Source organism: Hyaena hyaena, unplaced genomic scaffold, assembly GCF_003009895.1.
Source record: "Hyaena hyaena isolate Hyena2069 unplaced genomic scaffold, ASM300989v1 scaffold_510, whole genome shotgun sequence".
Taxonomy (NCBI): domain Eukaryota; kingdom Metazoa; phylum Chordata; class Mammalia; order Carnivora; family Hyaenidae; genus Hyaena; species Hyaena hyaena.
The window spans coordinates 766,575-788,514 of record NW_024081141.1 but is presented as its reverse complement, the minus strand read 5'-3'; the positions used below and the strand labels follow the sequence as shown (position 1 = coordinate 788,514).

The 21,940-nt window shown below is 52.2% G+C and overlaps 1 protein-coding gene across 1 annotated transcript; it reads left to right on the top strand.

The window, feature by feature from the left end:
• Positions 1-876: 876 nt before the first annotated feature.
• On the top strand, positions 877-21,750 carry ESPL1 (extra spindle pole bodies like 1, separase). Its single transcript, XM_039255067.1, has 31 exons — positions 877-921; positions 1,485-1,577; positions 1,958-3,019; positions 3,315-3,419; positions 3,580-3,700; positions 5,699-5,835; positions 6,823-7,016; positions 7,327-7,566; positions 7,790-7,934; positions 8,055-8,193; positions 8,390-8,529; positions 10,479-10,613; positions 11,683-11,802; positions 12,254-12,425; positions 12,817-12,945; positions 13,082-13,238; positions 13,752-13,861; positions 14,930-15,918; positions 16,316-16,652; positions 16,859-17,020; positions 17,437-17,650; positions 17,744-17,934; positions 18,501-18,628; positions 18,784-18,906; positions 19,601-19,756; positions 19,868-20,038; positions 20,164-20,268; positions 20,435-20,550; positions 20,710-20,793; positions 20,963-21,127; positions 21,399-21,750. The coding sequence occupies exons 2-31, from the start codon at positions 1,497-1,499 to the stop codon at positions 21,598-21,600; spliced, it is 6,330 nt and encodes a 2,109-aa protein (XP_039110998.1). The 5' UTR covers positions 877-921; positions 1,485-1,496; the 3' UTR covers positions 21,601-21,750.
• The last annotated feature ends 190 nt before the right edge of the window (positions 21,751-21,940 follow it).

The window sequence follows — 21,940 nt, the reverse complement described above, 5'->3', positions numbered from 1 at the left end:
AACATTTTAAAAAACCATTCATCTTAAAAAAAAAAAAAGAAAGTAGGAAGGGAGGGGGAAAAGAAGAAAGAAAAAGGAGATAAAGATGAGTTATCTAATAGAATTCATCAGGAAAAAGCTAACTGGAAGACCAGAATTTTGAACTGAATTCTTTGGTGGAGGAAGGAAAGAGAAACAGGAGGAATCGATTGAATCTGCACGTTTGGGGAAGTAGTACTTACAAACGTTAAGTCATTAAAGACTGTGAAATATCCCAGTGAATGAGTTTTCCTAGTTCTTCTCTTAACCCTCTCCTCTACCCTCTCTAACCCCATCAAGAAGTATTAGGTCCTCTGTCTTCTTCACACAATCTAGTTGATGCAGATTATGTAAAGAGCAAGGTTGGAAGGCCGAGATCGAGAGAGAGCGAGCGAGTGAGCGCGAGCGAGCGCACTGGAAGTCATGGTACGCCTGTCAGTGCCTTCAGAAAATTTTATTTTTAAAGAATTCCAGGAAAGGCTACGCCCTATTTTCCCAGTAACCCAAACCGCGTGAGTTTCCAAGTAAGTTCTTTTTGTTGTCTACCCTATTTCTATTCTCCTGAAATTTAAACTTTCTGAGCTCTGAAGATAAAGCGGAGGAGGCAGAGGCCTGGCTCTGCCGATAGCGACTAACCGAAGGGTAGCCGAGAATCTCGGCCTCGGCCACAAGTGGGGAAACCCGCGCCCCCAAGAGGCCTTAACGCCCACAGCAGCTCGACTCCGCCGCCGGTGTCACGTGACGGTGCGGCGCGGCAGGTAAACTACAACTCCCACTGTGCCGCGCGGCACGCCGGCGTTACCAAGCTCTCGCTGATTGGTCGCTCGGGATATTTGAAAGGGGGGGCTGGCGCGGAAAACGAAGGTTGCGTTTTGGATCTTTGCGGACTACTCTTTCTGGCGAGTAAGTCTGGGACCTGGGAAGGGGGCGACCTCTGGGGCGATAAATCCCAGAGGGACTCGTGAGCGTGTGTACGTGCCCAGGTGAGGTGGGGTCCGGGCGCTGATTTGAGGGCGAAGCGGGGCGGCTCTGCGAGGGAAGGTTCGGAGCCCTCCGGACGTCCTGGTGAGCGCCGAACTCAGCGGAGACCTCCCGGTGTGGGGCGTTGGGGCGGTGGGATGGGTAGTGAGGCTCCGGATCCCCCGAGAGGAAGAAAAAGCAGACGCGTCCGTTTATAACAGGAGCCCGCTGTTCTGACGTGGGCGTCTTTTCCCGATAGGGTTTCTTTCTTTCTTAAGTAATGTAATCTCTGCACTCAAAAGTGGAACTCGAACTGACGACCCCGAGATCAAGTATCCCACGGCTCCACTGACTGAGCCAGCCAGGCGCCCCTCCCGATAGTCTTTCTCATGGGATTCTTTGCACACTCACACACACCCGCCCCTCCTTCTTCTGCAGCCTTCAAGCCCTCCTGTCCTCCATTATGAATCTTCTCCGCCTACTGTAATCCTTCTTCTTTTCCCTAGCCCTCCAACGCCATGAGGAGCTTCAAAGGAATCAACTTTGGGACCTTGCTAAGCAGCGTAAAGGAGGCTGAAGAGTTGCTGCCTGACTTGAAGGTAGGAGTGTGTCTGGCTCTGGATAAGTTGGCCTTCCGAGATGATCTGGGTTTTTTTGTCTTATTTGAAGAGACATGTTACTAGGGGATCCTCTTGGGCGCCTGGGCAGCTCAGTCAGTTAAGTGTCCAACTGTTGGTTTTGGCTTAGGTCATGATCTCATGGTTTGGGAGTTCCAGCCCCGCTCTGACAGCACAGAGCCTGCCTGGAATTCTCTCTCTCCCCCTCTCTCTGCCCCTCCTCTGCTCTCTCTGTCTCTCAAAATAAATAAGCTTTAAAAAAAAAAAAAAAAGGGGTGGGGGGAATCCTCTTCTGAGCAACTCACTTTCTAGTTATCGTTCCCTACTTTGGTAGTGCCAATCACATCTTCCTCTCATTTTAGGAGTTCCTGTCCAAGCTTCCAGCTGCTGGTTTGCCCAGCTGCCGATCTGATGCTGAGAGGAGACAAGCTTGTGATGCCATCTTGAGGGCTTGCAACCAGCAGCTGACTGCCAAGCTGGCTTGCCCTAGACACCTGGAGAGCCTGCTGGAACTGGCAGAGCTGGCTTGCAGTGGTTACTTGATGTCCACCCCCCAGCGCCCACCCTTGTACCTGGAACGAATTCTCTTCATCTTTTTGCGGAACATTGCCACACAGGGAATCCCAGAGGCCACACTCCGATTCGCTCAACCCCTCCATGGCTGTTTGGTGCAGTGCTCTCGCCAAGCCGCTCCCCAGGACTTTGAGGCTGTGGCTCGAGGCAGTTTTTCTCTGCTTTGGAAGGCAGCAGAAGCCCTGGAGGAGCGGCGAGCTGCATTATCAACTCGGCTGAAGGCCTTGAGCTTTCTTGTACTCTTGGAGGATGAAAGTACCTCCTGTGAGGTTCCCCACTTTGCTTCTCCAACAGCCTGTCGAGTGGTAGCTGCCCATCAGCTATTTGATGCCACTGGGCACAGTCTGAATGAAGCCGATGCTGATTTCCTAGATGACCAGCTCTCCAGACATGTGATCAAAGTCTTGGTGGGTGAGGGAGGGGGTTCTCCTGGTCCTCTCTCTCCCCAGAGGGCCCTCTGTCTCTTGGAACTCACCCTGGAACGCTGCCGTCGCCTCTGCTGGAGTTGCCACCATGCCAAGGCCACAGGAGTAGTGGAGAAGGCCCGTGATTACCTAAGGAACACCGATCTGGCCCCCAGCCTCCAGTTATGCCAACTTGGGGTTGAACTGCTTCAGGCTGGGGAGGGAGAATCCCAGGCACTGGCCAACCTTCTGACCAAGGCTTCCGCTGTCCTGAAGAACAGTGTGGAGGTGCCATCACCCCCACTACGGGCATTATGGGACAGCTGCCAGTTCTTCCTCTCAGGGCTGGAGCGAGGCATCAAGAGACGCTATAGACCAGATGCTGTTCTGGGCCTTTTTGCTTTTCTTGGCGGGTACTACTCTCTCATCCGGCAGCTGCAGGATGGTGTGAGTTAAGGACCTGGGGGTAGGGTGGGAATGTTGGTTCAGCAGACTATCCATCCGGCTAAGGTTTTTGGTAGGATCTGGAAGCCCTGAATCCCTCCTCGGTAAGCTGCTTTCTGGATTATGCCTAGCCCAGCCACCAGCAGCCTAGTCTACCCTGGGAGGGCCATGGCCCCTCCTGATGTCCTTCTTCCTACTCCCTGGGCTGAGTCAGCTCTCCAGGACTCTGGGCCAGCCTTCAGTTTGGAGCTCATCCTGTATCTCTGCCTCTCCAACCAACTTTCCCTCCTTTCCTCAGGTCTGTGGGGATTCTGCCAAGCAGCAGCAGTCTTTGGTACAGATGCACTTTCAGGGACTTCACCTCTACACGGTGGTGGTTTATGACTTTGCACAAAGCTGTCAGGTACAGTCTGGGCATCAAAAAACCTGGATGGGTCCCAGGGTCTGGGGTTGCCAGACTGCCTCAGTAGAGCTTTGGGGTTGCTTTGGGTTTGGGGTGGGGTAGGTGTCACCTTGGACCTATTATGTCTCCTTTCACCCTCAAGATCTTCTTGTCCCTTTAGGTAGCTGATTTGGCTGACCTGGCCCAGCTGGTGGAAAGTTGCAGATCTACTGTGGTCTGGATGCTGGAGGCCTTACAGGGCCTGTCAGGCCAAGAGCTGACTGACTACCTGGGCATGACTGGTTAGTGCCCTGGGGCCCAGATACAGGGTGGGGGGAGGTCATCACTCACTAGGCAGACAGATAGCACTTGCTGGATTGTTCTGACCACCTTGGGAGCTCCTTATAGTTTAAAAGGAAGTAAAAAAAATGTTCTTAAGTGACCCTCGTCATTTACAGCAGTAGAGAAGTGATGAGGCTAACTTATAATAGCAGACACAGTGTTTTCCCATTGACTTTGAAATGTGATTTGATGTTTCTTTCGTGAAACTGTACCTGATATGCAACTTTATGACTTTCCTTTTTTCAAAGTTTTTTTATTATTTATTTTTGATAGACAGAGAGAGAGAGACAGAGTGTGATCAGGGGAGGGGCAGAGAGAGAGGGAGAAACAGAATCTGAAGCAGGCTCCAGGCTCTGAGCTGTCAGCACAGAGCCCAACATGGGGCTTGAACTCACAAAACGTGAGACCGTGTCCTGAGCTGAAGTTAGACATTTAATCGACTGAGCCACCCAGGTGCCCCTATGACCATTCTACATGTTTAAGTTTTAAAGAATATTTATAACTGAAATTTTTCTTTAGAAACCAGGTAAAAATGCTTCAACAATCAGATTGCACAAAAGGGCATGGAGTCTAAAGTCTCTCCTAATCCTGGTCACCAAGTTGCCCTCTGCAGAGACAACTAATATTGATTTCTTATGTATCATTCTGGAGATACACTATGTATTTTTATAAACCAATTTGCATATATACTTCTCCACACCCTTTCAACTGAAATGTGCATACAGAAAAGTACAAAGTGAATATACTTTGTAACCAACGTCTAGGTCAAGTAAGAGCATGACTTAGACCCTGGGAAAAACCCCTCCTTCTGCCCCCCTTCTAGTGACCGTCCCCCACCAAAGCAACCATTATCCTAACAGCATAGATTAGTTTTGTCTATTTTTGTATTTTATGATAAGCTTCCCCCCTTGTTTTACAAAAAGCATGGCCCCATTAAATTATACAAACCCAATGAGTTCAGACATTGTAAAGTTTTGGAGAAAATTTCATATTTGTATATTTAGCAGTTGAACCTACCCATTGAGATAAAAATATCATCAGAAGTCAAAAAAATTACTGGTTTGTAAATTCTTCCCAGAATATCAAAGCTGGACTTAATTTTTCCCAGCCATCTATGCTGATAGCCAAGAAGCTGCATAAAGTAGAGTTTAGGGCAAATTTTGTTCATTCAATAAATACCTCACGTGCCAAGCACTGTCGTGAGGACTTCGGTGTATCAGTAAACGAAATAAAGATCTCTGCCCTCATGGAGCCACGTTCTGGCTAGGAGAGAATGATAATAAGCAACAGAATAATTGACTTATCCGTATGTTAGAAAATGATAAGAAATGTGGGGGGAAAGGAATGTAGAGCAGGATAAGAAAGGGAATTAGGAGTTCAGGGTGGGCGAGGGGGCAAGTTACCACTTAAAATAGGGTGGTCAGGATAGGCCTCCTTGAGAGGGTGATGTGATGGAGGTGGCCACGTAGACACCTGCGAATGGACGTCCCTGGCAGAAGAAACAGCCAGTGCAAGGCCCTAACACAGGAACCATCCTGGTGTGTTCAAGAAATAGCAAGGAGGCTACTAGAGTGGCTTTCGTGGAACGAGAGAAGGAGGAAGTAAGGCACAGGCCAGAGTGTTAGCCCAACAATGCTGCCCTGTGGAAGAAGATGAAGGCAAAAATTGGCATGTGAGGAGAGATGGGCCCTGTGTAGGAAGGAAGGCTCAGCCCTTGTAAAACGAGTGCAAAAAGGGGCTGCTGGTGTGGCTTTGCCTTACGGGAATGGACGTCCCGGGCTGACTTGGAGCAGGAAGGGGAGAGCTGTCCCTGCCTCGTTCCCTAGCAGTGGGCGTTCCTGTCTGATCTGGAAGCTACTGAGCTGGCCACAGGCTGAGCTTGTCTCTGCTGCCTCTCCAACAGGAGAGCAGCAGTGGGAACTATTTCCGCTGTCAACTATTCTCTCTCTCACTTGCAGCCTCTTACACCAGTAACTTGGCCTACAGCTTCTATAGTCACAAGCTGTATGCTGAGGCCTGTGCCATCTCTGAGCCTCTCTGTCAGCATCTGGGCTCAGTGAAGCCAGCCACCTATCCTGAGGTGCCTCCTGAGAAGGTACGAGGGCCGGAAGGGAGGTTATGTTGGTGGCCTGAGTAGCATGAAAGGGCCTGGCTGGGACCCTGCCTTGCGTGTTAGGAACCATGTACCTGGGGCAATGTCTTCCACGCCTCCCTTGCACTGTTACTGATTTTTTTTTTTCATGGTCTCACTTTTTATGTTTAGTCATGTTCCAAACTGGTGGTTCTCAACCTGGTTGCACATTAGAATCCCCTGAATGAACTTAAAACAAAGTCACTCTGATGCTTGCCTCAAGCCGATTGCATCAGAATCTCTGCTGCTAGAGCCCACGCATCTGGATCTTTTAAAAGTTCCGCGAGGAGGCCCTTTAAGTAACCGGAGTGAGAACCACGGCAGGGACACCCATGAAATGATGGGTTGGCTGGATTGGCAGGTGCAGTGGGTTGTAGAGGGCTTTGGTTTTCATCTTGAGTGAGGCTGATGAGCCTACCAAAGGAAGGCATGGCATCAGCTTGGCATTTTGGGTTTCTCTGGCATCACTGTGGTGAATTAACAGGATACCAGGACAACACTGGGCTCCCCCCCTGCTCTTGTAGCCTGGGTAGGAAAGGGTGGTATCTGAACTGAAGCAGCTTCCTGAGGGATGGGGAGAAGTGAATGGGTGCAAGGAGCCCAGGATTAATTTAGTGAGTGGCTGGAGGAGGGGAGTGGAGAGGGGGCGGAGAAAAATCAAGGATGGTCTGGCATTTCTGACTGAGGAGAAGACACTGACTTGCTGAGAGAGGGCTTACAGAAGGAAGACCGGGTTTTCAGGGCTGTGGACACAGATACGTCGGTGGGGTGGATTGAAGCCTCAGGTTGGGAGCCCCTGGGGTATTGAGTGCTTCGGTGTCTTCTGCTTGGGGCAGGGCTGGGGGCTGGACGACCGTGCTGGTATATGTACCTGTGCGGCTCCTACTCCCTCACTGTTACAGACTCGTTGGTTCCCCTCTGCAGTTTGGTCTGTTTGCTTTCTCTGGTCAGTTGCACAGGTACTTTCGGCTGCACGGAGAGAGTTTGAAGAAACTGGGTAAACAGGCCCAGGGCTGCGACATGGTGACTTTGTGGCTGACAGCCCTGCAGCCCTGTGGCCCCCAGCACATGGCAGAACCTGTCACCTTCTGGGTTCGGATCAAGATGGATGCAGCCAGAGCGGGAGACAAGGAGCTACAGCTGAGGTGAGTTGCTGGGGAGGGAGACGACCGTGTTTGCTCCCTGGCTAGGGCTAGCCTTTGGTACTCGTGGTCTTGTGCATCCTTCTGTCTGAAAAAGGCACTGATTCCTACGTTTGTTGTTATTTATCAAATGCCTACTCTATGCTGGTCGTTGTGCTAGGTATAGGGGAGCAGTGGCGACAGGCAACCCCCTTGCTTTGATGACTGGGAAGTCAGTGACCTCTCATGAAGCCAAGGCTGACTCCTTGGCATGGGTCAGAAGCTCCATGCTTCACCGACTCCCTGGCCTGGTGCTGGGCCTGCTTTCTCTTAGGACTCTGCGAGACAGCCTGAGTGGCTGGGACCCGGAGACCCTGGTCTTCCTGCTGAGGGAGGAGCTGCAGGCCTATAAGGCCGTGCGAGCGGACACGGGGCAGGAACGGTTCAATGTCATCTGTGACCTGTTGGAGCTGAGCCCTGAGGAGACGCCGGCCGGGGCCTGGGCTCGAGCCACCCACCTGGTGGAATTGGCTCAGGTGCTCTGCTACCATGACTTTGCCCAGCAGACCAACTGGTGAGGAAGAATAGCCGGGGAGGCCACCTTTGCTTCTCGCCCCAGGTCTTCTTGCACTTTTCAGAGGCTGTTGCCCTCTCTGAGTCCCTGAGCCCCCACTTCAGCTTGTGGCCATGGGAGTTCATTCAAAGGGTGGGGCCGGCCAGCCTGCAGAAGGTCCTTCCCAGGACACTAGGGTAAGTACTCGTTGTGGGCCCAGTGTAAGTCCATCCTCTCCCTGCAGCTCTGCCCTGGATGCTATCCAGGAAGCCCTGCAACTTCTGGAGTCTGTGAGGCCCGAGGCCCATGCCAAGGATCGGCTTCTGGATGATAAAGCACAGGCCCTGCTGTGGCTCTACATTTGTACCCTGGAGACCAAGATGCAGGAAGTAAGTGTGGCTGCTGTGGGGCTCGGCAGAACTGGGTACAGGGATTATTTTCCCCAGGTCCACAGTAAGCTGGTGCCAGCCCTGTGTTTTATCCTGATTCCCAACCCCACCCCCATCTAGGGTATTGAGCGGGATCGGAGAGCCCAGGCCCCTAAAAACCTGGAGGAATTTGAAGTCAATGACCTGAACTATGAAGATAAACTCCAAGAAGATCGTTTTCTATACAGTAACATCGCCTTCAACTTGGCTGCAGATGCTGGTGAGGGCTGTGGACGTAGTGTGGTCGCATGGGGTCTCCTCTGTGGCTTCCTAAGAGCAGAATGGGGACCCCAGGTAGGGAAAGGAAGTAGGATGGGAGGTGGGCACCGAGGGCAGAGGGCGTTATGAAGAAGGCTGCATTCTCCCCAGATGGCCCACACTGAAAGAATGGCTGGTCCCTTTCTTCTGACTTCTAGCTCAGTCCAAATGCCTGGACCAAGCACTGGCCCTTTGGAAGGAGGTGCTTACAAAGGCTCAAGCCCCCGCCGTGCGGTGTCTCCAGCAGACAGCAGCCTCGCTGCAGACCCTCGCAGCCCTCTATCAGCTGGCAGCAAAGGTAATGGGGCAGGCATTACCACACACCAGAAGCCCAGCTCCTTCCCCTTCTTTGGCCGCTGTATCTGCTGAGAAGCCATGTAGCCCGGCATGGCCTCCATCACCGGCCTTCCTAAGTTGAAATATAATTATTATTAATTCTTAGATAATTGAAGCCCCGTATAATCAGAAACATATATAGATGCCTGTAGGTCCAGTTTTACATTTTTACATGCAATGTGAGAATGTTTCATAGACTCCCTGAAGCTCTTCCCTGGACCCCACATTAGGAACCTCCGATAAAGAACATTGCTCAAGAGCTTTGTTACTGTGGCCTTTAGGCCATATTTCTAGCATGAGGAGCATGGGAAGCCGCCTCAGCGCTTAAATATGAGTCTGAGCTCTACCCCAAACCCATGATGTGAACTTAGACAAGCAGCTTAACCTGTGTGAGTCTTAGCCTTTTAGCTTACAGTCATCTGTAAAATTGGGGTTGGAGTCGCTATGAAAGATTAAATGAGCTGATGCACATGAACTCCCTCTTTCTGACAGTTTGATATTTTTATTATGCCTTTACTTTTTAAGTTTCACAGCAAAAAAAATTTTTTTTAAGATTTTATTTTTCAGTAATCTCTACACCCAACGTGGGGCTCAAACTCACAAACTTGCACGCTTTTCTGACTGAGCCAGCCAGGCATCCCTTCAAAATTAAAAAAAAAAAAAAATTTTTAATGTTTTATTTATTTCAGAGAGGGGGGGGGGGTCAGAGAGAGAGGGAGACACAGAATCCGAAGCAGGCTCCAGGCTCTGAGCTAGCTGTCAGCACAGAGCCTGACGCAGGGCTCGAACCCATGGACCATGAGATCATGACCTGAGCTGAAGTCGGACGCTTAACTGACTGAGCCACCCAGGCGCCCCTCTAATTTTTTTTTTAATGTTTTATTTAATTTTGAGAGACAGAGTGTGAGCAGGGGAGGGGCAGAGAGAGACACACACACACACAGAATCCGAAGCAGGCTCTAGGCTCTGAGCTGTCAGTACAAAGCCCAATGCAGAGTTCAAACTCACAAACTGTGAGATCATGACCTGAGCTGAAGTCGGATGCTTAACCGACTGAACCACCCAGGCACCCCTTCAAAAAATTTTTTAAGTTATTTTTATTTATTTTGAGAGAGAGAGAGCCAGCAGGGGAGGTACAGAGAGAGAGGGAGACAGAATCCCAAGTGGGCTCCATGCTGTCAGCACAGAGCCCAATGTGGGGCTCGAACTGACTGGGTGGCTCAGTCGGTTGAGTGTCTGACTTCGGCTCAAGTCATGATCTCACAGTTCAGGGGTTTGAACCCACATTAGGCCTGCTGCTGTCAGCGCAGATCCCGCTTCAGATCCTCTGTCCCCTCTCTCTCTCTGTCCCTCCCCTGCTCAGGCTTTCTCACTCTTAAAAATAAGTAAACATTAAAAGAAATTGAAGTATGGCTGACACACAATATCGAATTGGTTTTAGGTGTACAACATGGTGACTTGGCAATTCCATACATTACTTGGGCTCACCATGATGGGTGTAGTCACCGTACATCATTATCACAGTCTTATTGAATATACTCTGTGCTGTACTTTTCATCCCCGTGACTTATTTATTTTATAGCTGTACGTTTTACCTCTTGCTCCTCTTCGCCTGTCTTGCCCATCTCCACCCTCATGTAACCCTCTTAGCACAGTGCCTGGCCCAGTAGGGAATCCCAGCTGCTGATGCTGACTGGCACCCAAGCCTTCAAGCAGGAGGGAACACAGTGGTAGGCTCCCTCGCTGCTCTCATCTCAGGCTCCCTGAGGGTGCCAGACGGTCACCTTGTCTGTAGCCACACCTCACCCAGGCCCTGAAGTCAGACCAAGGTCTCAAAGGGCTGAGGAGCAGAGGGTCGAAATGGAGGTTAGAGCAGGAGCCGGGGTAAACTTCCTGCTCCCGGCCCACCAGCCCCTGCAGGCTCTCGAGGTCCTCCTGCTCGTTCGGATCGTCTCCCAGAGACTGGAGGACCACGCGAAGGCGGCCGGCTCCTCCTGCCACGCCGCCCAGCTGCTCCTGACGCTCGGCTGTCCCAGCTATGCCCAGGTGAGTGCCCAGCCAGCCAAGCCTGGAGCTGCGGGAGGGGCGGGGAGACCTGGCTTTAGCGACCCATCTTTTCTCTGAGAAGACAAGATACAGAAGCAGCATCTTCCCTGCCTTCTACCGCCACATCCTGCTGGAGGATCGTAAAGCGTGGAGTGGTTGGGAGGCAGCTGTGGGAAGAGGAAGCGTCTTTCCTTCTCACTGCAAAACCATTGTTTCCTAAGTCTTATAGATCCTGCACCAGAAATACCCCGCTGATCCTGTATTTCCCCACCATTTGCCCGAGTCGCCCTTTCTCCACTCCCTTAGGACTGCTCCAGCGCCCCCTAGCTGCTGGTCCCCCTGCTTCCAGCAGGGAGGGCCCTTTGTCTTCTAACTGCTAACGTGATCTTTTAAGGCACAGATCCGATCTCGTCTTTTTTCCTGCTGCAGGGATTTCACTGGTTTCTCCATTACCTGTAGGATACTGTCTAGACTGTTTACTTGGTATTGCACACCTTCTGTATTCTGGCTCACGCCTTTTCTGGCCACTCCCCGCCATGGAACTTCTGTCCATCCACGCCAGTTACTTTAGGGCCTTGTACGTGCCTCCCTCCCTTTGGTTCTGTTAGCCCCTCCATCCTAAATGTGCCTCCTCCACTCCCCTTTTTTCTACTTTCTTTTCAAGACCTAGCCCAATTGTTTTCTCCCTCATGAAGTACTTTAGACATCCTCTTCCTCAAGGGCAGAATCACCTACTTTCCCTGGGTCCCCACACCACCGATGGCACTGTGTCATGATTACACAGGCGTGTCTGCGCCCCCACTGCATCGCAGGCTGTTGGGTGGAAAGTCTCGCTTGTTTCTTATTGAGCTGTCTTTCTGGCATAGTGGTTAACCGAAAGATCCTAAATGAACATTTTAGCGAGTGGTTGAATAACTCTCATGTTATAGATTATATTACTTGAAATAATTTAATACTTAGCTGGAGATGTTCCGCATTTTACTTGCAAGTGCTGTGACCCACTTTAATTTGAAAAGTCTGACTGCCTCTCCTCACCAGCATGCTCAGAACCCCATGATCATTTTCTTAGCTGCACCTGGCAGAGGCAGACTCCACCCTGAAGCTTCTGGATCATAGCACTGACACATACCTGCTCCTTTCACTGAACTGTAACCTACTTCGAAGTCAACTCTACCGTGTTCACCAGAAGGTATTTCTCACTTCCAGAATCCCCGAAGTTCCCAAGTATTAGAAGGATTCTTAGGATTTTTGGGATATTTTTCTGGCTTCTGAGATTTCCCTGAAGCTATTGGAAGCATATTCCCGACTGTGAGAAGCAGTGCTGTTTCCCAGCCTCGTCCTTTCTATTCTTTCCCGGTTGCCTCAGTCACCCTGTCCTGTGACTGGAAACTGGGATGACACTGATCCCGGGAAGGCCCTGGAGCCCAAATTGGAAATCAAGTGAGATGCAGAAAAGCTGAGTTTTCTCACAGACCAACTGGGTGACTTGGCTGAGTCTGGCGCCCTCTCAGGCTATAGGCTTCTCCACAGCTTTTATCATTCCCGAAAGCAGAGGCTGGGCCAGATGATCTTCAGGGGCATCCTAAGTTCTGGATCGCTGCTCTGGAACACACCGTTCTCTGGCCCTCCCTGTCTCCCAGGTGACTGAGGGGGCCTCTCTGCTGCTGTCTGTGCTTCGGGACCCTGCCCTCCAGAGGACATCCAAGGCCTGGTACTTGCTGCGTGTCCAGGCCTTGCAGGTGGTGGCATCGTACCTCAGCCTTTCCTCAGACAGTCTCTCAGCCTCCCTGCGGGAGCAGCTCTGTGCCCAAGGTGAAAGAACATGGTGGATGACAGCCCTCTGTGGTCAAATCGTGTGGTTTGTCCGCTCTCAGCTCTTCTCGAGCCCTCGTCCCCTCCGCTGTCCCCACTGTGTGGCCCAGCCCACTGAGAGGCTGCATAGAGTAGTAGGCCTGGGATAGCAGATGAGTATCTGTTTGTCTGCTGACTGATCAGTTGCTCAGTACCTGGCCGGAATGCTACACTAACAAGGATTCTGAGGCCCCGCGTGGTCCTCTGTGATTGATTCGCTCTGTCTGCCTTAGGCACACAGAAGGAGAATGGTGGCAGCATGCTCTTCATTTGCTATCATTGTAGGTGAGGGTGGTGGTGGTTGTGGCTGCGTCATCTCCCTTCTTGTCCCTCCACGGCCACCCCTGCACAGGCTGGCAGACGCCTGAGATCGCACTCGTCGACTCCCATAAGCTCCTCCGAAGCATCATCCTCCTGCTCCTGGGCAGTGACGTGCTCTCGATTCAGAAGGCAGCTGTGGAGACGCCATTTCTGGACTACGGTGAGTGCGAGGAAGAGAGTGAGGCCCGGTGGGAATGAATGGGCCAGGGGGTGAGGGGGGCTGCCTGTTTTGCCTCCAGAGAGATCCAGGCTGTGACTGAGTGACGATGGTCTCGTCTCCCTCCTTTGCTACACAGGTGAAAATCTGGTACAAAAATGGCAGGTTCTGACAGAGGTGCTGAGCTGCTCAGAGAAGCTGGTCTCCCGCCTGGGCCATCTGGGAAGTGTGAGCGAAGCCAAGGCCTTTTGCTTGGACGCCCTGAAGCTTACAACGAAGCTGCAGATACCGCGCCAGTGAGTACAGTCCAGAGGAGGCCAGGTCCAGAGCCTGAGGGCTCGCATCCTGGACTACGGGTTCCCAAACTCTTCCACAGATTAACGTGTTATGTTTGGAGGGGTTGGGAGAATGTATTTCATGGCTTAGTAAGTGGGAAATGCTGAGTTAACCAAGGTTAGACATTTTTATTTCCTGTAGGACTTCTCACGTCCTTCAATACGCTGATCTGCATTGTTAAGTCCCCAAAAGGGAGAGCCAGTGTACCGGGTTTCCCTAAGTCCCTTTGCCCACTGGATCCTTTTGCTGGGAGGGAATGTGGTTTGGGAAATCATGTCCTCGTGCACCAAGATGACTTGGGATGAGGGAGAAGTGTAGAGACTTTTCCCAGGGTAGGCTTGAAGTCAGCTCGAGGGAGTAGAGGCCCTCCAGAGGCTAGGAGCCTGGTCCGGTGCTGCCTGTGAAAGGGACAGAAAGATGGACTCAGGAACACAGACTTCTATGAGCTGGTCGTCATCTCTTCTCCCAAAAAGGTGTGCCCTGTTCTTAGTGCTGAAGGCCGAGCTGGAGCTGGCACGCACCGACATTGACCTCTGTGAGTCAGACCTGCGGCAGGTTCTGTTCTTGCTGGAGTCTTGCACAGGTGAGCAGCCATGCCCCCGCACCCACAGGTGGCAGCAGGAGTGGTACACACTCTGCGACACATTGTGTATGAGAGTGTGGGCCCCTTCTAAATCCGGGACTTCTAACTCCTCAGCTTCAATCAGACCACTGGTGCCCCTCCTTCAGAAGGCTTGCCCGTGACTGACCCTACGTGGCTGTACTTTTTAGCGCTGCCTAATACATTTTGGCTATTTAAACTTAATTTGAATAAAATTTACAATTCACTCCTCAGTCACTTGCCATATTTCATGTGCTCAGCAGCCACATTGTGGCCTAGTGGCCACTCTGTTAAACAGCACAAATGTAGTGTCCTCAGGAGGGCTTAAATTAATGCTAAAATAGTGTGTTTATGGTATATTTTTTTTCTTATCAACCACTTTTACCTCTGGTATTTCTTTTTTTTTTTTACGTTTATTTATTTTTTGAGACAGAGTGAGACAGAGTGTGAGGGGAGGAGGGGCAGAGAGAGAAGGAGACACAGAATCCGAAGCAGTCTCCAGGCTCTGAGCAAACATTCAGCACAGAGCATGATGCCGGGCTCGAACCCACAAACCATGAGATCATGACCTGAGCCGAAGTCAGACACTTAACCGACTGAACCACCCAGGCGCCCCTCTAGTATTTCATTTGACCCACACAAAACCCTGGAAAGTCAGGTGGACACATGGATTTTTTTTTTTCCATTTGTAAAATGAGGAAGTTGAGAAATTCAGTGTTTTGGGTCAGGATCATGGGCTTAGGTAGAGGCCAGAGCCAGGATTAAGATGTGGGTCTCCTGGTGCCCGCCTGCTTTCCTGAGCCACTCAGCCGTCTCAGGTGCAGGTATGGGGGCTTTGCGGGTTGTGTTTATCCATTGTGGGATGGGAAGAAACATAGGGATTTTACTGAGAAAAGAATAAGCCATATTAATATTTAGGGTGTTCATACAGTAATTCGTATAAGCAGTAAGTAAGTAATGCTGATAGTAAGGAGTTAGGCCCTGGGGTAGCTTGGGAAGCACTTGGTATCGCATCCCTCAGCTTCGTAATTCTGGCTCCACTCTCCCCAGAGTTTGGCGGGCCAGCCCAGCACCAGGACTCTGTGAAGAAGGTCCACCTGCAGAAGGGCAAGCAGCAGACCCGGGCCCGTCGTCCTCCAGAGCTCCCTGAAGAGGAGCCCTTCCTGAGAGGCCCTGCCCTGGAGCTAGTAGCCACTGTGGCCAAGGAGCCTGGTCCGGTGGCACCCTCTACTAACTCTTCCCCTATCCTGAAAACGAAGCCCCAGCCCAGCCCTGGCTTTCTGACCCACCTGCCTGCGTGTGACTGCTTGCTCTGTGCCAGCCCCGTGCTCTCAGCAGTCTGTCTGCGCTGGGCATTGGTCACAGCGGGGGTGAGGCTGGCCATGGGTCAGCAGACCCAGGGTCTGGAGCTGCTGCAGGTCGTGCTGAAGGGTTGCCCTGCAGCCACTGAGCGCCTCACCCAAGCTCTGCAAACTGCCCTGAATCACAAAGCACCTCCCTCCCCTGTCCCGAGCCTCTTGGATGAGATCTCGGCTCAGGCCTACACACAGCTGGCACTGGAGGGGCTGAGCCGGCCATCATACAAGAGCCTGGGGAAGGTCCTGGAGTCAGGGCTGAAGTTTGTGGCAGCACGAGTACCCCACCTGGAGCCCTGGCGGGCCAGCCTGCTCTTGATTCGGGCCCTTGCGAAGCTGGCCGGCCTCAACTGCTGCAGTACCCAACTTTTTGCAAGCTCCTGGGGCTGGCAGCCACCATCAGTAAAACCCTCCGCAGGCTCAGAGCCCTCTAAGCCGCGGAGCCAAAAACAGTCAGGAAGAGGGCGTCAACGAGCAGACTCATCTACCCAGGCTCTCCATAATACCTCTCTGAAAAGTCTGGAAGGTGGAGGACTGCCCTGTACACCGAAGCCCCCGGGCCAGGTCAGGCAGGCCGGTGCTCGCGTCCCTTTCACTGTGTTTGAGGAAGTCCTCCCTACAAAGAGCAAGCCTGAGGTTCCCAAGGCCCCAAGGGTACAACAGAGGGTCCAGACACGCCTTAAGGTGAGATGGGACTGTGGCTGGATGGTGGTGTCAGATGGGGTAGTTCTAGAGAATTCTGCAGAGTAGGTGTGTCTCCCAGGGCCTGGTGGGATTCTCAGCTCTACTGTTACCTGCACAGAAAGACAACTGTACCTTTGTTTCAGACAGAAGGTGCTTTCCTTAATTCTGTGGTTCCTCTTCCATTTCATCCTTTGTCCTTTTGTTCCTTCCTTCTCTCTCTTTCCACACCCAAGAGTCCCTGCCCTTGATTGAGCTGCCTCAACTGGAGAGGTTAATTTTTAAATCTTCCCCAAAGGCCTCTGAGATCGTGCCTCTGCAGCGCCACCTGCCGGCAGAGGTCTTGGATGTCTTGTCACTGAAGGCCCCCTGGCCCTTCTCCCTTTCCCACCCGTCCCAGGTGAACTTCAGTGATGACAGTGACTTGGAAGACCCTGTCTCAGTTGAGGCACGGCTTGCAGAGGCGCCCAAGAGACGGGGTACTGCTTCCCGGGGCCGGGGCCGGGCCAGGAAGGACCCGAGCCTGAAGACTGTTGCGGTAGCAGCCTCAAGTAGTGCCCCTGGGTACCCAGGCCTGGGTGGTAGGAGCCGGAGGGCCAAGAAGGTGACGTCAGGATACTGTGAGGAGCTGGGCTCTGAGGTCATGAGGACCATCCCTGAGGAGGAAATGACTGATGACCAGATGGAAATGAGCTTTGAGATCCTCAGGGGCTCCGATGGGGAAGATTCAGCCTCAGGTAAGATGGTAATGGTGGGAGGTAGAAGGTGCATACATTTGGTGGGGGGGTGGGGGGGGTTGCCCTGGGGCCAAAGCACAAGAAATAACTGGTGCCAAAGACAGTACAGAAATACAACTTTATTCCTGGCTCTGGGACTAGATCCCAGAAAGAACAAAGGGGAGGGCAGGAGGCAGAAACTACAGAAAGTCACGTTCTCTCCCCAGGTGGGAAGGCATCGGCTCCAGAACCTGATATAGCCATAGGAGAATGTGAAGTGTTGAGACGTGATTCCAGTAAAGAGGAGCTGCTCGTCCCATGCCTAGACAAGGAGAGAGACAAGGATCTCGGTCGTCGGCTCCGACTTCCCTCTGCCCCTGGAGCCATTGGTGAATATGCTGACCACTGAGGTCTGGTCACTAGGAGAGGGCGAGCCTCTAAGGTTGCTCAATCCTGATGCCCTTGTAGCCTGTCCATGGTTCTGTCTTCGAATCCCCATCTAGATCCAGTTGCCTTTGAACCTGGGTTTGAATCCCATTACTCTCTCCACTAGCTTGCACACTAGCTGTGTGCAAGTCACTCAACCTCTCTGAGCTGCTATTACTTATCTATAAAATGGGGTTTGGGAGGATGGAGTGAGTTGATGTAAGTTGCATCGCATCCCACTTGGCACATTGCCCTTCGTAAATGGTAGCTTTTCCAAGTGGGAGATGAGATAGAGCCTTGGAAGCTTGGAACGGAAAGTTCCATCATCAGCTAAGCAGTATGGGACTCATCTATAGCAAGTATCTTCACCTTCCTCTAGGTCTTTCTACCCTGGATTCTGTCTGTGACTTACTGAGCATTGCTTTCCGTGGGGTTAGTCACTGCCCGCCTAGTGGGCTTTATGCTCACCTCTGCCGCTTCCTGGCTCTGTGCTTGGGCCACCGGGATCCCTATGCCACGGCCTGCCTTGTCACCGAGTCTGTGTCCATCACCTGTCGCCACCAGCTGCTCACCCACCTCCACAGGCAGCTCAGGTGAGTTGCACCAAGGGCTGTGCGGGGGCACACTGGAAGGAAGGTCCAGAGTTTGAAGGAGGGAGAGCTCACCCTTACTTGTGTCGTCTGCAGCAAGGCCCAGAAGCACCAGGGATCACTCGAAATGGCAGACCAGCTGCAGAGGCTGAGCCTGCAGGACAGGCCTGGAGATGTCCCCTTGGCCCGCATCCAGCACCTCTTTTCCTTCAGGGCTTCAGGATCTGGTCAATTCCCTGAGCCCGAGAAAGAGAGTTTCCGGCAGCGCCTGGCTCTGATCCCTAGCGGTATGGCAGCTGGCTTCCGCTGGCTCTTCTTTCCTGTTTTGCATCTTCTTACTAAGGAGTTAGGCGAAGAGTTTAAGGCATTAGCAGTTATGGAGTTTAAGGAGTTAACGTAGAGTTATGACTCCTATGGAAGGAAATCTCCTACTTTTTCACTGATTTGTCATTTTGTTACTCTCACCAGAGAAATGCCCTAAATCTGGGAGTCTTGTTTTGTTTTTCGTCTTTTTAACCTCCACTCTCAGTTACTAGTAGATTCAGTGACTTTTTTCGGGGTGTATTCAGATGTCCAGAGTCTCCCTGCACTAACGTGAACCACATTAACAGATGATTTGAGTGCCTCCCTCTGTGCAGGAACTTTTGTTAGTTTCTATGAGGGACACAGAAAAATACAAGATGTGGTCTCTCTCCTCAAGTGGCTGTTAAGGGAGAGCACCTTGAACTCCAGTGACCAGGGAAGATTATTTTTTAGAGTTGTCTTGAGTGATGGATAGGAATTGAGTGCAGAAGACGGGGAAGGGAGTTCCTTGTAAGAGCTGAAATGAGGCTGGGTCTGCTCTGTGCATCAGGGGTGACTGTGTGTGTGTTGGCTCTGGCCACACTCCAGCCCGGAACGGTGGGCGACACCCTCCTGCTGACCCGGCTGGAAAAAGACAGTCCCCCAGTCACCGTGCAGATCCCCACCGCCCAGAACAAGGTAGGTTTCCTGGGCCAGCAAGCAGAGGTGGGCTGGGGTAGGCTTCTGATCAAGCTGCTCACATTCTGCAGCTGGGGGGGGGGGGGGGGGGGGGGGGGGGGGAGGTGGTGATCACGTGGACAAGCAGAAAGCTCACACAGTCCCATTTCCCAAAGCTTCCACTGAGTTCAGCCCTGAAAGAGTTTGACGCCATCCAGAAGGAACAGAAGGAGAACAGCAGCTGTACTGACAAGCGAGAATGGTGGACAGGACGGCTAGAACTGGACCGTAGGATGGAGGTGTGTGCCCCCAAGGTGGGGTGGAGTGGGGTCGGGCCTGCCCTGAGAGTGACCCCGGGGGTCACTGTCTTCTCTCCCAGGGGTCCCAGGCTAGTGCTTAGTTACCTCAAGTCGTTTCTGGAAGCATAGGCCTAAATAAAAAATGAGGTCACTTGAAAAAGACTTATTTATTTGTTTGTTTGTTTAGTCTAATCTTTATTTATTTTTGAGAGAGACAGAGCCATAAGTTGGGGAGGGGCAGAGAGGGAGACACAGAATCTGAAGCAGGCTCCAGGTGTCAGCACAGAGCCCAATGCGGGGCTTGACCTCACAAACTGTGAGATCACGACCTGAGCCGAAGATGGATGCTTAACTGACTGAGCCACCCAGGCGCCCTGAGAAAGACTTTAAACAAGCACCAAAAACTTGAAGGTGTTATGGCAACAGAATATTTGAGGATACATACAAGGAAAATGATTTAAGTCCAAGTATCAGCTTCCCGGGTTTAACTTTCATTGCCCACCTGTTGGTATTTGTCAAAACATGGTGACATGTAATAAATCATCTGTACTCCCCCAGAGTCTCAGCAAACGAAAAATGTTTCTAGCTTCTTGCCTTTTTAACCGGTGGGAAGATGTGTAAAACAGATACACACGCTGGAGCAGCCATTTCCTCAGCTCCTCTCCGACTGAACGTTCTATTCTTCCTCGTTCAGGCTCTCGTCACTTCCCTAGAGAAGCACGTACTGGGCTGCTGGAGGGGACTGTTGCTGCCATCCAGTGAGGACCATGGCCCTGCCCAGGAGGCCTCCCGCCTACAGAGGTTGCTGCAGGAATGTGGCTGGAAATATCCCGATGCGGCTCTGCTGAAAGTGAGTTAAGAAATCCGGAAGGGGGGAGACAGCCGGACTTAATTCTTTCCCCCCTGCCATTGCGAGTGGAGATGGGTGCGATGGCCCTCACTGACCGCTGTTCCCCTGCAGACCATGCTCAGCGGTGCCAGCACCCTCACCCCGCAGGACATTGAGACTTTGGCCTATGGGCTGTGCCCAGCCCGACCAGAACGAGCCCAAGAGCTTCTGAGTGAGGCAGTAGGACGTCTTCAGGGCCAGACAGTACCAAGCAATGGGCATCTTATCTTAGTGCTAGACAAGGTGAGGAGCTGGGGGCTGGAGGGCCGTCTCTGGTGGGCGACGGGCACCAGGTGGCCCCTGTACCCCCTTCTGACACTTGTGTATGCCTGGCTGGGGATAGTCATGCCTGCATGCTTTTTGTCCAGGACCTGCAAAAGCTGCCGTGGGAGAGCATCCCCAGCCTCCGGGCCCTGCCCGTCACTCGGCTGCCCTCCTTCCGCTTCCTGCTCAGCTACTCCATCATCAGAGAGGTGGGTTCCAGGGAGTGGGGAATGATTGGTGGTTGAGGGAGATATGGGCCGACAGGAGAGCGCCTTCAAGATGGGATGGCTCAGTCGTGGAAAGGGGTTTGGAGTTTGCTGAAGCTCAGGCTCTCTGGCCAGACCAGGATCCTGATCACCAGTGTCTTCTCCTCAGTCCGGGGCCTCGGCAGTACTAAGCCAAGGGGTGGATCCGCGCAATACCTTCTATGTCCTGAACCCTCACAATAACCTGTCGAGCACAGAGGAGCAGTTTCGAGCCAATTTTAGCAGGTCAGGGGGGATAAGAGTAAGAAGGAGGGGGGGGGGCGTAGAGAGGGGCACCATGTCCTTTTCTCCAGAATCAGAGGTTGCAGCCCACCTTCTCACTAGTGTTCCCTCTGCCCTCTGTGCCAGCTGACCCCCGTTCTTACTCCCACATTTTCCCTGCAGCGAAGCTGGCTGGAAAGGGGTGGTTGGCGAGGTGCCAAGCCCAGAACAAGTGCAGGCGGCCTTGACAGAGCATGACTTATATATGTGAGTGCGTAGGGCAGGGAAGTGGGGGGGGGGCGGTGGCCCCAGAGGAGGGCGTCACCATAGTTTGTTTTGGGGCTTTCAAGCCCCTGGCTGACTCAGGACACCCCTAGAGACACGGCAGAGGCCAGGTGCTGCTATCTCAGACTCCCCCTTCGTCCTTCTACCTTAGCTATGCAGGACACGGGGCGGGTGCCCGCTTCCTGGACGGACAGGCCGTCTTGCGCCTCAGCTGCCGGGCAGTGGCCCTGCTGTTTGGCTGCAGCAGCGCGGCCCTGGCTGTGCATGGAAACCTGGAGGGGGCTGGCATCGTGCTCAAGTATATCATGGCTGGCTGGTGAGTTGAGGGCCTAACTTAGGTCCCCACCCCAGGTTCTTTCCAGGCCTGAACCCTAAATCCTTCCTTTTTTATGCCCCACCTTCCTCCTGTTATGGTTCCCTGGCATGCCTGGGCCTTTAACCCTTTGCCCTCTTCTGCCCTTCTGGAACTACGGACCAGGGCACTTCCCATGGGCTCACTCCCCTTTCCTCGCCCACTACCACCAGTCATGTTTTCCTACGTATTTTGTTTTAAAGCCCTCACTTTGCAGTTCTTCTTTTTTCCCCAGTCCCCTGTTTCTGGGTAACCTCTGGGATGTGACTGACCGTGACATTGACCGCTACACGGAGGCTCTGCTGCAGGGTTGGCTTGGAGCAGGCCCAGGAGCCCCTCTTCTCTACTACGTCAACCAGGCGCGCCAGGCTCCCCGACTCAAGTATCTTATTGGAGCTGCACCTGTGGCTTATGGCTTGCCTGTCTCCCTGCGGTGAGCCCTTGGGACTGTCCTATCACAGATAAAAGCCATGTGACTGTTCTACCTCCTCTTCTTAGATTTAACCCTTATGATAAATATTTTAAATTACTTTTCCAGTGTTTTATATGAAATATTTCCTTTTAATTTAACCTTAATATAATAAAGATGTAGCACTTAAACCCTGTGTTTTGTGTGGTTCATCTGAGAACATCTGAAGCCAAGATTATTGCTCCCTCCCACTATGTGGTACGATAAAGAGAGAATAGCTTGCAGGAGTCCAAGTCTGAGAGTGTTAAGAAGAAAGGTAAAACCACAGGACAAAGGTGGGCCTGGCTTGGCCTCAGCAGACAAAGATG

Bases quoted from the DNA above. Each gene is read 5' to 3' on its own strand.
- ESPL1 (XM_039255067.1), top strand. From the start codon at position 1,497: ATGAGGAGCTTCAAAGGAATCAACTTTGGGACCTTGCTAAGCAGCGTA. The intron at 7,935-8,054 runs GTAAGTGTGGCT...ACCCCCATCTAG, and splicing joins TGGAGACCAAGATGCAGGAA to GGTATTGAGCGGGATCGGAG. The intron at 17,021-17,436 runs GTGAATATGCTG...ACCTTCCTCTAG, and splicing joins CTCTGCCCCTGGAGCCATTG to GTCTTTCTACCCTGGATTCT.